At 44.3% G+C, this 17,084-nt stretch overlaps 2 protein-coding genes across 2 annotated transcripts; both read right to left on the bottom strand.

Moving 5' to 3' along the window:
- Positions 1-6,639: 6,639 nt before the first annotated feature.
- Positions 6,640-7,983, bottom strand: LOC141711256 (uncharacterized). Its single transcript, XM_074513658.1, has 2 exons — positions 7,682-7,983; positions 6,640-7,309 (listed from the first exon to the last, which is right to left on the bottom strand). The coding sequence occupies exons 1-2, from the start codon at positions 7,981-7,983 to the stop codon at positions 6,640-6,642; spliced, it is 972 nt and encodes a 323-aa protein (XP_074369759.1).
- A 6,125-nt stretch (positions 7,984-14,108) lies between these two features.
- LOC141710514 (cyclin-D5-1-like) lies at positions 14,109-16,258 on the bottom strand. Its single transcript, XM_074513080.1, has 5 exons — positions 15,876-16,258; positions 15,677-15,763; positions 15,298-15,583; positions 14,948-15,078; positions 14,109-14,827 (listed from the first exon to the last, which is right to left on the bottom strand). Exons 1-5 carry the CDS (start codon positions 16,059-16,061, stop codon positions 14,672-14,674), a joined length of 846 nt encoding a protein of 281 aa, XP_074369181.1. The 5' UTR covers positions 16,062-16,258; the 3' UTR covers positions 14,109-14,671.
- Positions 16,259-17,084: the final 826 nt, after the last annotated feature.

Genomic DNA, 17,084 nt, shown 5'->3' on the forward strand with positions numbered 1-17,084 from the left:
TACTTGCTAGGCCGCGATTTCATCTATAAGTACAGCAACTCGTGTATATGGTACAGAGTTCCTCAGCACTCAGAGAGATCCGATCAACAAAACATCACATCCTATTTTCCGGGTTTTGAAAGAACAAATCATACCTCTCCAAGAATAGACCGATATATCATTTGGTCTTGCTCTATATATCATCATACCATTGTCTTCGTAAATGATTCACACTTTGTTATTGCAGTTACAGCCAGTTAGCCTTGGCCTTGCCAAGCAGGTTGTCTGAGTACACTACAGTGATAAAACAATCCTGATGTAAAAGTTATGCTGTTGATAAAAATGATCCCTCATAAAAATTATTACATTACTGAATTCAACTCAATAAGTTCAATTTCATTTGTAAGTTCTTTGTTATTACTTGGTCAAAAAATATTTGTCCTCGTTTTAAACTTGCTGAAAAATATGCAACTTTGCTGCAGACCTTTAATGAGATCAACTCGGGAGAAATGGAAACGATAAACGTCTTCTAAGGAATTTTGAAAAACTAGGTTTTTGTGGCCGTACTATCTTGCACAGTCATTTTCCAGATTATTATGGTTGAATTCCTGGGCACATATGCAAACACTTGCCCACTCAGTTTAGAGCAATGGTTTGCAAGCATTGTATTTGGATTTCTTAGTATGCCCATTGCTGCAGCTGTGAAGCTGATACCCGTGGGATCAAGATGAATTATGGGTGATAACTCAGTTTCTTCCGGGTCTTCTCTTTTCTCACACGTGCTGGGAACTGACTTCCGTAGCGCTTGGAGTGCGGTTAACCTGCTAAGTAGGGGTCTCTGCAAAACAGAACCGGAGGGGGGTTGTGACCCGCGGAAACTCCGGCGTGAGAATAAGAAATGGGCTTTCTTGAAGAAGAAGAAGAGGGAAGAATGAGCTATTTAAAAATATGTGAGGGTGTGTGTATATGTGTGCAGCAGTCAAATATTTTTCAACCCCTAAAACCCTCTTTTTGGGGCCTTTTATAGGTCCCAAGATTTAGGGTTTGTAACTCTTCATCCTGACCTTTGATCATTCTTGGCTGGTGACAGGTTGGACGGTCCAGATGAGCTGTGTGGTCAGGTGTCCTTTCTCCATCAGAGCTGTCTTGGGATGATTACCCGTGAATGGCTGAGATGCAATTGTTCCATTTTGGGTAACATGAGACAGTTGACTCTTTTGTCATGTGCCACGTGGCACCGGGGGCCACTCCGGCTTGGGCCTGGGGTGGCATCTCTTTTGGGCCTCTGTTATTCTATCTGGGCCTTATTATTTCTGGCCTATCATTTGCCTCCCACTCCCTCATGCGGGTTTTCCCGGATGGGGGAGTAGTTGGAAAACATTCACTTCTTTAATTTGTCTCATGACTCCGGGATGTCGTTAGGTACAAGTCCCCGGGTGGTGTTTCGGTAGGCTCTTTGGGTCTTGTCCTTGGAAAAGTTTTGTCATTTTTCCTTTGATTTGTGGCCCCTAACCCCGGGGTGTTGTTGGGTACAAGTCCCCGGGGTTGTATTTCGGTAGGCCTTTTAGTTCTTGTTACTTGGAAAGATTTTGTCGTTTTTCCTTTGATTTGTGGCCCCTAGCCCCGGGGTGTTGTTGGGTACAAGTCCCCGGGGTTGTGTTTGGGTAGGCCTTTTAATTCTTGGCACTTGGAAAATTTTTGTCATTTTTCCTTTGATTTGTGGCCCCTAACCCCGGGGTGTTGTTGGGTACAAGTCCCCGGGGTTGTGTTTGGGTAGGCCTTTTAATTCTTGGCACTTGGAAAAAATTTGTCATTTTCCCTTTGATTTGTGGCCCCTAACCCCGGGGTGTTGTTGGATACAAGTCCCCGGGGTTGTGTTTGGGTAGGTCTGGGTGCGGGTGCGACAGATGGGTAGTACTTTGGCGTTTTTCCCGGGGTGTCAGGCGGCGGTTGAGCTTCTTGTACAAATATATGTGTAAGTTTATGTACATGCACGAAACGCTACAGTTTTCCCCCCCTTTTTGCCTCAAAAGTCGCGCCTGTTAAATAATTACAGCGATGTAATCATTAACTGCAGCGGTTATTTTCTGGACGCTCAGGATTGCGCCACGTGTGCTCGATCAACGGACCGGATTGTCGGGTAGTTGAGGGGGTTAACACTCCTTCTGTGCCTATAAATACCCTCTCTTTCTCATTTCTTTTTCCTTTACGCAACTGCGAACACAAAATCTTTCAGCCATTTTTCTCCAAGTCGAATTTGGGAGCCTCTTTGCTTTTTGAAGCCGGTTTATTCTCCTGCTTTCTTGTAAGTTCTTGAACTTGCCATCATTCTTCTTTTTGTTTCTTCGTGATTGCTTAGTGAGTAATTGTAGTTTGGGTTTTTAGAATGCATGTGTACTCAAGTATTTGAATTTGTTTATCTTTGTTGTGTCGAGTTTTGGCGAGTCAAATAGGTTGTTTGCTGTTTAGATTTATAGTTTTTGTTTTGCGAAGAAAAAGTCGATGTTTGTAGAGAATCTGGGTTTGTGTTTTGGTATGCGTATGTGTGCGAATAAGGGTTTTAATCTGTGTAAAACTGGGCTTGATTTTTACTTTCGTGACTGTTCATAACATGTGTTATAGGCGTATATATGTATGTATAGGTTGCTTGATATAATTTGGTATTTTGATTTTGAGGTTAACTATTTCTGAGTAGCTTTTGTGTTTCTTTCTCTTCTTTTTTTTTTCCGAAATGGCATAGACTCCGGGGTTATATGGTTAGGAGGGGTAGAAAGAAACAATTAGCTAACCTGAAATATAGACCTGACCGTCCCCACTTTGGATTTCCCGAACATTCTTCCAGTGACTCTTCCCCGAAACTAGAATATATGTCTCCCCGTCGCCAAGCCATAGTTGAGGAGCTGCCTACCTTCCTGTTAAACCCCGGGCAGACTTTGGGTAGGAGAGACGGGTCTTGGATAAATATTGACCAATATTTCGTTCGGACTCGTGAGAACAGCCCTCCCCATGATTATTACTTTAGGGACCTTACCACTGCTTATAAGCCCGAGGGCTTAGAACCTTATGATGGGGCCCGTATGGATCAACTTTTTTATAATGCCCCCGGGACAAGATATGTTCCTGCCCCCCGTCATCCCGACCTCTCCGAGTACACCTTTCAGCAGGTAGATGATCTGGTGAAGGCCGTATTTCACTTCGGGGATGATATGGAGTGGAGGTGGCCCGAGCCTCACGAGAGAGTTTATCACCGTCCTGCTGGTGGTTGGGTAGGAATTCCCTTAGAGCATCTGCGTAGCATGAGACCCAATCTCCATCAGTTTACCAAGTCCCTGTGCCGTGACGTCTACGGGATACCGTTAACCCAGCGAGCTCCGAACTCTGTTAAGTGGGTTTCCTGGTTTCTGGCCTGTTGCCATGTGAAGAAGTACCTTCCGACGTTTAAGCTTTTTCACTATCTTTTTAAAATCAAAAAGTCCACCTTGCCTCCTCTTTTTGAGTTTACCTTTAATATAGATGGTTGTGGGCTCCCTTCTGATGCCAAAAAGGCTCCAGTCTTTATGTTGAACTCGCTCCGGGGCTAGCACCAGGAATTCATCTTCGTCCGGGGGTGGGACCTGAAGTTTATGCCTTTGTACAAAACTACTTTGAAAAATAATAGGTTCCCATCCGAGAGGCTTGGTGTAGATACCTTGACGAAGATGTACGACTTTGTGGTTACTCTTGGTGCCCAGTGGACCCGGGACACCTTTTTAGATAATCAAACATTGTATAATGTTGGCTGTAAGTGTTTTGCCTTAGTAGTTTTTCCCTTGTATTTTTCCTGTTGTATATCTTTGCCCTGTTCATTTTAATGACTTTTGTTCCTTGTGCAGGTCTTCCCCTCCTGAATCCCTTCCATTACGCCATATCGCATCAATTTAAGGATTTGGCATGGAGGTTCAAGAAGATTGGTGGTGCCGTGCAGTTGGACTCGGGGAAGAGGGTAGCTGGTGCAGGTAGTGGTTCGCAGACCCGGGATGTTGGTTCCTCGGGTAACAGTGTGAGGCAGAGTGCTCCCGTGATTACCCCACCTGCTGTCCCGGAGCGTGAGGAGGTTGAGGTGGTTGAGCTGGAGGAGGTGGAGGTCGGATCTTTGAATCAGCGGAAGAGGAAGGTTGTGACGGAGGCTGCTGGTGGGTCCGAAACCCCACAGCGTATGAGGGTTTTGGGATCGGGTCCTTCAGAAGAAGAGAGCCAAAAGTTGGTGGAGGAGGATGCGCTGAAGAACCTCCTGGCTCGGATGACCTTGGATGATTGCCGGAATTAAATGTTTGACAATTATGCTACCCCCGCTGACTTTGACTGCTATGCCACGAAGGATCTGGATACCTTCCTCGATCATCTAGTCCGGGACGTTTCGGAGGTAAGGTCGCTCCCTTAACATTTTCTTTTCTGTCCTTATGTTAGTACTTAGCCGTTTTATTTTCAGGCCAATGCTCGGATCAGCGGCTGCTCTACCATTCTTCACAACTTCCGCATAAGGGAGACCAAGACCAAGGCTACGCTGAAAGAGCTAAGTAAGGAGAAGGAGAACTTCGCCAAGTATCGGGAGGTGAAGGAGAAAGAATCTCGAGAGCATAAGCAAGCCGTTGCTGAGGCGGTGAAGTCTCGGGAGGCTGCAGAGCAGTTGGTCGGATCCCTCCGGGCGGAGGTGGAGAACCTGAAGAAGGAGCTTGCTGCTAGGCCCTCGGCAGAGGAGGTGCTGGAGTCTTTCCGGGGTACTCCTACTTACTACGAGGAGCTTAACAACAAGATCTTTGAGAAGGTCAATATCTGCTGGGACGTTGCTTCTGCCTATCTTGCTGAGAATCCAGGTGGTGATATGGACGGATTCATAGAGCTATACCTTGTTGAAGAGCTCCACCGTGAAGAAGCCCGAGCAGCTGAGGCGGGTACTTCCGGGACTCAGCCGCCTCCACCTCCCGAAGATGGTCGTGAGAAGACCCCTCCTCCTCCCGAAAATTGTGGCTTTTAGACTTCGCTAAACTTGTTTTCGTATTATTTTGATTTGGATTTGTTCCGGGGCCTGGTTTGCCTCGGGAACGTATGTAAATATATTTCCCTTTCGTATTTTCTTTTGTTTCCTTTTCTCAAAATCTTACCAAGTACACGTGGTTCGCGTTGTAGTTCCCGGGAGAGGTTTTAGTTTAAAATTTTAAAATTTTGACTGAATAAAATTTTCTAAGTACACATGGGTTGTGTAATGGTCCCCGGGTAGGGGTTTAGTTTAAAATTTTAACTGAATAAATTTTTTTAAGTACACATGGGTTGTGTAATGGTCCCCGCGTAGGGGTTTAGTTTAAAATTTTAACTGAATAAAATTTTCTAAGTACACATGAGTTGTGTAATGGTCTCCGGGTGGGGGTTTGTTAAAATTTTAACTGAATAAAATTTTCTAAGTACACATGGGTTGTGTAATGGTCCCCGGGTAGGGGTTTGGTTTAAAATTTTAACTGAATAAAATGTTCTAAGTACACATGGGTTGTGTAATGGTCCCCGGGTAGGGGTTTGGTTTAAAATTTTAACTGAATAAAATTTTCTAAGTACACATGGGTTGTGTAATGGTCCCCGGGTAGGGGTTTAGTTTGAAATTTTAACTGAATAAAATTTTCTAAGTACGATAGCGACAATGATCGAATGATAGTAGAATGATTTTGAGCTATGGGGTGTTCCAAATCGGATTTTTCATTTAAATTATTAGAACAAAAGTACATTCTGGGGAAAACGTTGAAAATTACATCAAGCTGCTATAGCCTAAAAGTAGAGGAGATCCCGGAATGTGCGACCTACTTTTACTGGTAGAATTTCCTTAGGCGGGCTCCGTGCCAAGTGTTTGGGACTTCGGTCCCCCCGAGGTAGCTTAGCTTGTAAGTTCCTGGTCGGAGTACTTCTTTAACCCTGTAGGGGCCTTCCCAGTTGGATTGGAGCTTTCCCGGATTAGTTGGGTCCGAGGCCTCGGTGTGTCGGAGTACCAAGTCTCCTTCTTCATATTCTCTGATTTTGGCCTTCTTCCCAAAGTAGAGTCTTGTCTTTTCTTTGTAGCCTTCCATCTTTCTTACTGCTTCGTCTCTTATCTCATCTAGGAGTTCCAGGTTGGTCTTAAGTCCTTCAATATTTGAGATCTCGTCAAAGTTGACGACCCTGTGGGAAGGGGACCCGGTTTCGACTGGTATCTAGGCTTCGGTACCGTATGCCAGCTTGAAGGGGGTCTCATTCGTTCCCGTTCTAGGGGTGGTTCTGTAGGATCACAAGACTATTGGAAGCTCATCAGGCCAATATTCTTGGTTTCTTCTAGTCTTTTTTCAAGGCCCCGAAGTATGGTTCTGTTAGTTACTTCGACCTGTCCATTTCCCTGAGGGTGTGCAACCGACGCTCTTTTGTGCTTGATTCCGAGCTCTGTCAGATATGTTTCAAATTCGGACCCGACGAACTGCGGGCCATTGTCGGAGACGAGGACTGCAAGGATCCCAAACCTCATGACGATTGCGTCCATGAACTTGATACAATCTTGTTGATTGATTGTCCTCATGGCTTTAGCTTTTACCCACTTCGTCATGTAATCAATGGCTATCAGGACGTAGCGGAGGTCGCCTTTTGCTCGGGGGAAGGGGCCCATGATATCTATGCCCCATACAGCGACGGGATAGGAGATAACACCGAAGCCGGCAGGGTCGGGTTTTGTCTGGGAACATTGCTGAATTTCTGGCACTGGGGGCACTTTCTAACGTAAGTGACAGAGTCGGAGTGTATTGTGGGCCAGTAATACCCCTGTCTGATGATTTTGTAAGCCAGAGCTTTGGCTGCCAGATGGTCTCCGCAGATGCCTTCATGAACCTCTCGGAGGCAATAATTGGCCTCCTCGGGGTCCACACATTTCAAGGTGGGTGCGGAAAAGGTTCTTCTGTATAGCTGACCCTCTTCCAGGAAGAAACGAGCAGCTTTGTGTTTTAAGTATCTGGCCTTGTTCTGATCTTCCGGGAGCGTCCCATCTCTTAAGTAAGCTATGTAGCTAGTCATCCAATTGTCAGGGCTCCCGATGCACAGGACCTCAGCTTGTTCTATGCTGGGTACTTTAAGTTCTTCGAAGTAAACCGAGCTAACGAGGTCCGAGGCGTTCTGCACCAACTTGGACAGCTCATCTGCTTTGGAGTTCTCTTCTCTGTTGATCTGAAGTATGGTGATATCGGGAGTGGCTTCCAAGATGTTCCGTACCATTGCCTGGTACTGTGCTAGTGTTGGATCTTTCGCAATATATTCCCCGCTGGTTTGCTTGACTACAATCTGGGAATCACTGTGGATGGTCATTTTTGAAATACCAAGAGATTTTTCCAATTTGAGCCGGGCAACGAGTGCTTCATATTCGGCCTGATTATTCGTCGCCTTGAAAGCGAAAGTTATTGCCTGTTAAATGGTAAAGCCCTCCGGGCTAATCAGGATGAGGCCCGCTCCGGACCTTTCGGCCGTGGAGGATCTGTCGACATAGAGCTTCCAGGAATCCGTCCCCGAGTTGGTTCTCTGCAGGGATATCTCTTGGGGTAAAGGTTGATTACGTTCCGGGAAGGTGCATTCCATCACAAATTCAGCTAAGGCCTGAGCCTTTATTGCCGTGCGTGGCACGAATTTGATGTTGAATTAACTTAGTTCAATGGCCCATTTAACTAACCTTCCGGAGGCATCTGGCTTGTGTATGACCTTCCTGAGCTGCTGGTCCGTGACCACTCTGATCTCTCGACCTTGGAAGTATTGTCTCAGCTTCCTGCCGGAGTATACAAGGGCCATTGCAAATTTTTCCAAGTTTGGGTACTGAGTATCGGCATCCTTGAGGACTTGGATGACATAGTAGACGGGGATCTGCGTTCCTCCTTCCTCCCGGACCAGTGCCGAAGAGACAGCTTTGGGGCCAGCGGCGATGTAGAGAGATAGAGGTTCTCCGGGCTTGGCTTTGGAGAGAACCGAGGGGTCCATCAGGTGCCTCTTGATTTCCTCAAAAGTTGTATGACATTCTGGTGTCTAATCCACTAACTTCTTGTTCCGGGCACCTTTCAGCAACTCGAAGAATGGGAGACATCTCTCCGCCAGTTTCGGGATAAATCTTCGCAAGGCTGCTAGGCATCCTGCCAACTTCTGGATGTCCCTCTGTGTTTGGGGTATCTTCATTTCTATGATGGCGTTGATTTTCTCTGGGTTTTCTTCTATTCCTCTTTCGCTGACCAAGAATCCCAGGAATTTGCCTGAAGGTACCCCGAATGCACATTTCTCCGGATTCAGCTTCATGTTGTACCTCCTCAGGTTGTCAAAACACTCCTTGAGGTCTTTTATGTGATCTGGGGTGGTGAGTGACTTGGAGATCATATCGTCTACATAAGATTCCATATTCCTCCCCAACTGGCTCTTGAAAATTGTGTTCATCATTTTCTGGTAGGTGGCTCCAGCGTTGATGAGTCCGAAAGGCGTCATGATGAAGGCGTAAACTGCCCTATGAGTAATGAAGGCCGTTTTGGCGATGTCTTCGGGATTCATGCGAACCTGGTTGTATCCCGAAAAGGCGTCCATGAAGCTGAGCATGGTATGGCCCGAAGTCGCGTCGATTAGCTGGTCAATATTTGGGAGGGGATAGGAATCTTTAGGGCACGCAGCATTGAGGCTCGTGTAGTCGACACACATTCTCCACTTTCCATTCGGCTTCTTGACTAGCACCACGTTGGCGAGCCAGTCGGGATACTTGATCTCGCAGATGATGTCGGCCCTGAGCAGCTTTTCTATCTCCACGTCTATTGCTTGCTGTCGTTCGGGAGAAAAATTTCTCCTTTTCTGTTTGATCGGTTTTTTCTTCGGGTCTACATCCAGGTTGTGCATTGCTACTGACTAATCGATCCCGGGCATATCTTCTGGCGTCCATGCGAATACATCTGCATATTCTTTTAACAGCGAGATGAGCTCTTCCTGAAAGGATATCTCTAGGCCTTTTCCAATTTTCAACTTCCGGGTGGGGTTCCCGGGGTCCAATTCTATCTCTAACGTCTGGGCGGCAGGCTCTACCTTGGTTTTCTCTCTTACTTCCACAAATTTCTGTATCCGGGTGTCGGCGTTGGTTACGCTGTATCCCGAGTCCTCTATCATGTTGACATCCAGCTTTAGCCTTTTGTTGAAATGTTCGCGATGTTTCTTGCGGCTTTGGCCTTTGGGTAAGGCCATTGCCTTCTTTCTGTTTTCTGGATCAGTTTCAGCCATGACCAGCGCCTGTCTATAGCATCTTCCCGAAGTGCCCCGGTCCCCCCTAAGTTCTCCAATGCCTCCCGGGGTGGGAAACTTCAGCTTCAGGTGAATTGTAGACGGGATGGACCGGAGCTTGGTGATGGTAGGTCTTCCCAGGATCATGTTATAAGAGGATGCAACACTTATCACGTAGAATTTCATGACATGAGATACCTGTCGGGGAGCGGTACCAAAGACCATGGGGAGGTATATTACCCCGCGGATCGGGATCATATTGTTCCTGAATCCGTAGAGAGGGTCTTCGAGGCATGGATCCATGCGGAGGTGTCTCAACTTCATCCTGTTAAGGGTGTGTTCGAAAACAATGTTAGCTGAGGAACCATTATCAACCAAAATTCTTTGTACCTCATTGCCGGTGATGTCGAGAGTCACGACCAGGGCTTGGTTGTGCTCGGGATCCAGGCCTTCATAATCTGCATTGGAGAAATGTATGCGCTCATCTTCAGCCGGCTGGATCATCAAGACATCGCTGCCCTCATCTGGACTCCGGGGCGGGGAGGAGGTTCCCCCAAAAATCATGTTGACCACATGTTTCCCTCCACCAGAGGGTTTATCTCTGTCATCAAGTCTTCTCTGTAGGTACTGGATCATGTTGCCCTTTTTGATCTGATCTTCGATGAACATCTTGAATGAGAAGCAGTTCTCTGTGGTGTGGCCATGATCTTCGTGGTACCCGCAATGCTTGTCTCGGGCCCTGTTCCCGGGTGGTGCCAACAGCGGCTTCGGGGGGTAATAAAAGGGCTTTCCCTTGATTTCTCTCAAGATGTCGGCCCGGGGCCGATTGAGCGGAGTCCATTCGGGCTCTGGTTTTGGTTCTCTCTTAGGCTTGGGCTTCCTTTCGCTCTTCTGGGGCCTGGAGTAGTCATCCCGGGGTGGGGTCCCCCTGGATTGCTGTACATAATTGGTCTGTCTGTCTGTCCTGTGCCTCTTTTCTTTTCCGTAGGCGCGGCGGTGTTCCGGGGATTCATCATCGTCCCGGATTCTCCTATTCATTTTCATGAAGGTGAGGAAGTCATTTTCTTTGATAAACTTGGACGCCATTGCATAGGCCGAAGCGAGGCTTTGGGGTTCCCTATGGATTAGGTCCTTCACATGAAACTGGGTGGAGGTTACGCCGAAAGATATTCACAGCTTCCTTTTCTTCAAGGTTGGAGAGCTGGTTGACTGATTCTTGAAATCTTTTGATGAACTCCGGAAGGGTTTCTCTGCTTCTCTGTTGTATGGTTTCCAGGTGGCACATCTGGAGCTCGTTTATACGGTTCGCCCTGAACCTCTTGAGAAATAACTCCCGGAAGTCCTTCCAAGAGTCGATGCTCCGGGAGGAGATTCGACAGAACCATTTCTGTGCCCCACCTTTTAGTGTTGAGACGAAGAAGCGGCACTTGGTGAGGTCATTGTAGTCATATATGTTTGAGATCTGCTCAAAGTAGTTGAGATGTGCTTCGTGGTCGGCAAGCCCGTCAAATGAGTCGAAGTTGAAGTGTTTGAGTGTCGACTCTCTAGGGGTGGATTCCAGCTTTCTGGAGAAGGGCGTGGTCGCTGCCCCAACTTCCACGTCTCCTTCCACTTTTCTCTTGAGATCCCGGAGAACACGGGCCATTTGTTCCTACTTGGATTCCTTTTCAGGTTCAGAATCCGAAGAGACATGGATTCGGCGTGCCTTCTTCTTTAGTTTGGCTTCTTCCTCTTGGACCCTCTTTTCGATGTTGGCTTTGGCCTTGGTCTCTTCTTCCTTTCGGATGCGGTCCCGGAGCGTGGTCCTCTTGATTTCGTCCCTGGCGTCCTCTGACGGCCTCTTGGTTTTACCGATCCGATCCAAGACTGAACCCTGGGATTCTTCTGAGTGTTCTTCCTGATCCTCCGGGCGGGTTCCAGGAGCCTTGTTCTTTTCTTTCCACAGGCTCATGGCCGCTTGAATCTGCTCCGGGGTCATATTTCCCCAAGGGTTTGTAGAGGTTTCAGCATACTTGTGGGCTGTTGTTTCTATGGTTAATCTCTGGTCTCCGGGTTGAAGCTGAGATGAAGCACGAGCTGTGGGGGGCTCTTCATCTATATCTTCCATCTCGCCGTCCCTGGGCGGGGCGACCGTGGGCTGAATGGTTCCGGAGATCGAGGTTTTGCTTTTTCGCGTGGTCATTATTTTCAGGACAGATTACGGATGATGGTACTATGATGTGTGATTGTTCTGGAGAAAGAATAAGGAAAGTGAGCTGTAAAGAGAGTGAGGGTTTTCGTTCTTACCAGAGAGGGTTTCTTTGGTTTTGTAGCTGTGTAACGTAGCTGGAGATGACACCACGTCACCGGAGGTTCGAGCCCTCCTTCTAGCGCCAATAATAACTCGGTTTTTTCTCAGGTCTTCTCCTTTCTCACACGTGCTGGGACCTGACTTCCGTAGCGGTTGGAGTGCAGTTAACCTGCTAAGTAGGGGTCTCTGCAAAACAGAACCGGAGGGGGGGTTGTGACCCGCGGCAACTCCGGCGTGAGAATAAGAAATGAGTTTTCTTGAAGAAGAAGAAGAGGGAAGAATGAGCTATTCAAAAATATGTGAGGGTGTGTGTATATGTGTGGAGCAGTCAAATATTTTTCAACCCCTAAAACCCTCTTTTTGGGGCCTTTTATAGGTCCCAAGATTTAGGGTTTTTGGGGTTTGTACCTCTTCATCCTGGCCTTTGATGATTCTTGGCTGGTGACAGGTTGGACGGTCTAGATGGGCTGTGTGGTCAGGTGTCCTTTCTCCATCAGAGCTGTCTTGGGATGATTACCCGTGAATGGCTGGGATGCAATTGTTCCATTTTGGGTAACATGAGACAGTTGACTCTTTTGTCCTGTGCCACGTGGCACCGGGGGGCCACTCCGGCTTGGGCCTGGGGTGACATCTTTTTTGGGCCTCTGTTCTTCTATCTGGGTCTGATAATCTGGTCTATCAATGGGAACAGAGGGATCTTTAGTTCAAATATATTTTAATAGCTATATTAAGGATTATAATTTTATATCTTATTAATATTTCTATTTAAAAGTTCACCATGCGCGACTCGCACAACAGGGAATTTTGCTCCCAAGCACTTGCATGCTTACACAATCATGTGATAAATTCTAGTTTTAGTTTAATGGTTCTAGCATGTTGACAGAATCGTACCAGGGAAAGTGTTATCATGTTGGGGTTTTGTTTTCTCTGAGAGAGGTCAATGATTCGTACGTGAGTTTAACAATAAGAAAAAAAAACAAATTGTGTGTAATGATTGATGCTTATAGTGTTTGATCTTCTTTGAAAGAGCTTTTGGAAACTCGTTTAATTACTCAAAATTATTAAGGAATGAACGAAAAATGATCATTCAAAGTTAGACCCTTGAGAGTAAAGAATTTGTTTTAATGTTTATATCCTTTCGTTCTTACTAATCACTGTTATTTATATCATAAAGTTCATCTGTGAAAAAATGATCTCAATGGCCACTGATGGTTCTCCTCAGTCGATCACATTCAATAATTTTCCGGGCCAATTTAACGTTGTAATTGCGTCTATGAAATCGGAGTACATTAGCTACTCGCCTCTGCAGCACCAACAGGCTATTCTCGCCTTTGTTATCTCAGCTCTTCTTAATATCCTACAACTGAAGCCTCATTCTCCATTTGACACACACCCGAAACTCATGAAGATGGCTGCCATATTTTTTCTTCTCTATTGTTTCGGTTGCATTGTCGAGTCCAGGATTATTGCTGGTACTGATAATCCTTTGGCTCGACGTTCGTTTCCAAATGTTCATGGTAAGGTAATTCAGCCATGTGTAAGACTGGTTGGTTACTTTTCACTCGCATCTTTGGCCTCCATTCTTCTCTTCTCCGACTCTGTCTGGCCTCTTCTCTTTCTGATTTTCACCTTCTTTCTGATGGGAATGCTAACGCATTGGCTTCTAGTGCATTGCAAAGTACTCAACGAGAGATCAAACTGCAACCTTCGTGATAATATTCCAAGAACCGACTTTTTTCAAGTCCCTCTTGCCGTCATCAGTACCCATCCAGTTTGATACATTCATTGGTGTATAGGCTCCCGGATATTTTTGGCACGTTTGAACATAAAATTCATTTTTTTGGCACAGGTGTTCAAACTCTTTTAAAAATGGACGCCACTACTGTTATTTTATGTGATACATACATAAAGGTGTTCGTTTGAATAAAAATAATTTGCCTGCAAATTAAAAATCAGATTTATTCATGAGTTGTAGACTTGTAGTGTTAAGACAGATGATTTGTAGTACAGTGACTTGTTAGTTTTTCTCGTGATTAGTTAAGTTTGTTAGCTTGTATTGCTCTGTAGGTGATTTTTAGACCGCGTAGCTTGTAGTGCTCAGACAGGTGATTTTTAGACCGTGTAGTGAATCTAGACCGTGTTAGCTTGTAGTGGGCAGACAGGTGATTTTTAGACCGCGTAGTGGATCTGGACCGTGTTAGCTTCTAGTGCTCAGACAGGTGATTTTCAGACCGCGTAGTGGATCTGGACCGTGTTAGCTTGTAGTGCTCAGAAAGATGATTTTCAGACCGCGTAGTGAATCTAGACCGTGTTAACTTGTAGTGCTCAGCCAGGTGATTTTTAGACCGCGCAGCAAATGAAAAGTCTTACTTTCTTTCACAGACCAGCCCTTACAAATTCGATCAGTTAGTGAACATGAGAAAGTGGAAAGGCTTACAAGAAAGCAATCAGACTATCAGATTACATGTATTATGCATACTTCAGTTCCATTGAAACTTAATTCCATTCCATAAGCATCACAAGTCCATATAGTAAAAGAAAGTCACAAGTCTTCATAGTAAGAGAAACAGAAAAACAGAGAGCCACTTATAAAAAAGGCAAATGTTCTCCCAAACATTCACAAATCCAATCAAAAACTCACCTTTACACACCTTTTATTATCAAGGCCAACATGCAACTCAAATGACCCAAACATATGAAAAATAGCTTCACACTCTCTGCAAAAGAAACTCAAAAGCCTCTTATTGCTTTCCTTTTCACAGCATTTCCAAAGCCTAGAAAGTAAGCATCCTAGGCACACCCATCAAAAGTTAGGGTTGCAAGAATGGTTGTGTAGGGTTATGACACCTAATCTAAATGAAAAGAAACAAAAAATTTATCAAAAAATTAATATAAGCCAGGAACTAAGAAAGAATAGCTAGCTCTCCTGGGCAACTCCAAAGCTTTGTTGTCTTATATTTCTGCTTTCATTTCCTCTCCTAATTTTGATGATCAAACAGTAAACCGGATCTTAGATACGATACCATTCCAAATAAGAGATTAGAATCGGTAATCTCATTTGCTAAACTCGTAGAATAACTATAGAAATCCTTATTGTCGTTCTTTCCCAGATGGCATTACATTGTCCTGATCTCAATCATCAAATTCAAGCCTCTTTCGTTTAGTGTTAACGACAGGAGTAAACGAAGAATTTGCATCAACATCGTCCCCTATGCATTGAACCGGTGTCAAGTTAGTTCTATCCAGACTGAGTTCCTGCATTTGAGTATAACAACGAAACACATCCTCCTGTTGCATCAAAACGCCATTAGGAGAGCTCCAAATTCAATTCATCGACATATACACAAGTACATAATCGAAAGAACTGGTGATCTTAAAGTACAGATAGCGAATGAATACAACACTCACAGTCTCAAAAACTCCAGAATCAAAAGTCTTGATCTTAGTTTCTAAACTCTGCCTTGTGAGTTTTTCATCCACTGTCAGCAATGTGGCTGCTGCTGCTATAACCGAACATCGATAACTCATTAACTTTGCATCTGCCAACAAAATTAAAACATTAGAGGTATCTCAATCCAAACAATATACAATGATGAATGAATCAATCTAAATCATACATTCTACATTCCACTCGGAAGTAGGGTATACGAAGGTACGATAAGATGCATACCTAACGTATCCCTACGAGTAGAGAAGCTGTTTCCGCGAAAAACAAATAGATATCTACAAATGTAATCAAACAAGCAATGCATAATCACCTTTGATTATTGCAAACACGAGATCCATCGGCACCACATCTCCGGGGGGATTCTCGTTCCAAAACTTCGAAACGAGATAATCAAAATAGTGAAAAGGGGTGATTAAATTCATTTCCCATTCCAATGTATTCAACACCAGAACCTCCATCCTCTGTATCACTTTCCCCTCAAAACAATAATCTTTCATCGGAAAATCGACAAGTAAAGGAACCTCACATTCCTCCATCTTCGCCGCTAAAGATAAGCAAGCCACTGATAGTAATCGAACCGCCCAGTACTTCTCGTTCTTCAATTACAAAAATACTGTTAAGTAACCGATCACTCTAAAACTCAACAAATACCGCAATCATCAATAACATTTTTCAAATGTACTACTTACATCGATCATTCTCCGCGAAAGAAATTTATCGAAATAAATCACCGATAAATAAGCCGTACGGAGTTGAAATCCCATTAATCTCATTGCCTGTAACAACAATACGTTCAACAGAACTGATGACTTAACATGATATCATATTATATTGTAACACGACGCGATGAAAAAACATTAATGGATGAATAAAGATTCGAAAACTAACATTAAAGATCCATTTGATGGAATCCAAACGAGCATTCACAATCCATTGACTAGTGATCATCGATAAAGAAGAACTCGTAAGCTCTCGACTAATTAAAACTCGAAAAAATTCATCATCTTCATCCGGTGTGTATTTGAATGCATTAAAATCATCTCCATCTTCTTCACCTTGCTTCTCATTCTCCATTGAAATGTGTAAAATTATTTAATGTGACATTAACAAAGAAAATGCAGGATAATGTGACAAGAATTTAGCAGCGATTTTCATGGCGCCAGAATAAGTGGAGATATCATCTCGTTCTTGTTTGTTATTACAAATTTACTTAAAAAAAATTAGCAAAAAAAAAAACTTAAATTTTTTAATAAAATTAAGTTGAGTGAGAGTGTTTGGAGAGGTGTTTGAAGAGAGCATGACAGGAGGGTAATGTAGTTATTATGGGACTCTGAGGATAGTCACGTGAGGGTCACGGACCTGTCAATCATTTATTGACTAGTCAAACATCAGTAGTCTACTCAACTGTATGAGTATGAATGGCAACTGTGCCTGCATGAGTTACAAGGTTTTACCAACCTCATTCTAGTTTTCCGTTTTTTTAAATTTTACAAGCTAATTTAATTTACCAACGATCCTATTCGGTCCCGACTCAACTATTTTGGTGATTCGGGGCTAAATAAACGAGTATGAGGTTTAATTTACCAACCATCCGATTTCGTTCGGTCTCAACTATTTTAATTTACCAACGAACCTACTTCGTCCGGACTCAACTATTTTGATGATTCTGATCTAAATAAAAGAGCATGAGCTTTAATTTACCAACGATCCGACTCCGTCTGATAAGGGGTGGCTCTGGTTATAGGCGATCAAAACTTGCGCCTAGGGCCCCCGACACTTAAGGATCCCAAAAATTTCTAACTTTTTCAAAAAAAATATATATGAATTTTCATGATATATGTATATTAGAGCCCCATAAACTGATTTCGACTAGGACCCCTCAAATCTCAGGATCAGCCCTGGTCCGATCTCAACTATTTTAATTTACCAACAATCCTACTCCATTCGGTTTCAACTATTTTAATTTACCAACGATCCTACTCCGTCCGGTCTCAACTATTTTGATGCTCATGGACTAAATAAAAGAATATGAGCTTTACCAAAGTGAAATAAACAATTTTTTCATATATAAAAAAGTTTAACATAAATCAATTACCG

Source organism: Apium graveolens, chromosome 3 (genome assembly GCF_009905375.1).
Source record: "Apium graveolens cultivar Ventura chromosome 3, ASM990537v1, whole genome shotgun sequence".
In the NCBI taxonomy this organism is placed as follows: domain Eukaryota; kingdom Viridiplantae; phylum Streptophyta; class Magnoliopsida; order Apiales; family Apiaceae; genus Apium; species Apium graveolens.

Bases quoted from the DNA above. Each gene is read 5' to 3' on its own strand.
- LOC141710514 (XM_074513080.1), bottom strand. From the start codon at position 16,061: ATGGAGAATGAGAAGCAAGGTGAAGAAGATGGAGATGATTTTAATGCA. The intron at 15,764-15,875 runs GTTAGTTTTCGA...TTGTTGTTACAG, and splicing joins CCATCAAATGGATCTTTAAT to GCAATGAGATTAATGGGATT. The intron at 15,584-15,676 runs GTAAGTAGTACA...TTGTAATTGAAG, and splicing joins TTTCGCGGAGAATGATCGAT to AACGAGAAGTACTGGGCGGT.
- LOC141711256 (XM_074513658.1), bottom strand. From the start codon at position 7,983: ATGGACCCCTCGGTTCTCTCCAAAGCCAAGCCCGGAGAACCTCTATCT. The intron at 7,310-7,681 runs GTTAGTTAAATG...GACCATCCACAG, and splicing joins AAGCCAGATGCCTCCGGAAG to TGATTCCCAGATTGTAGTCA.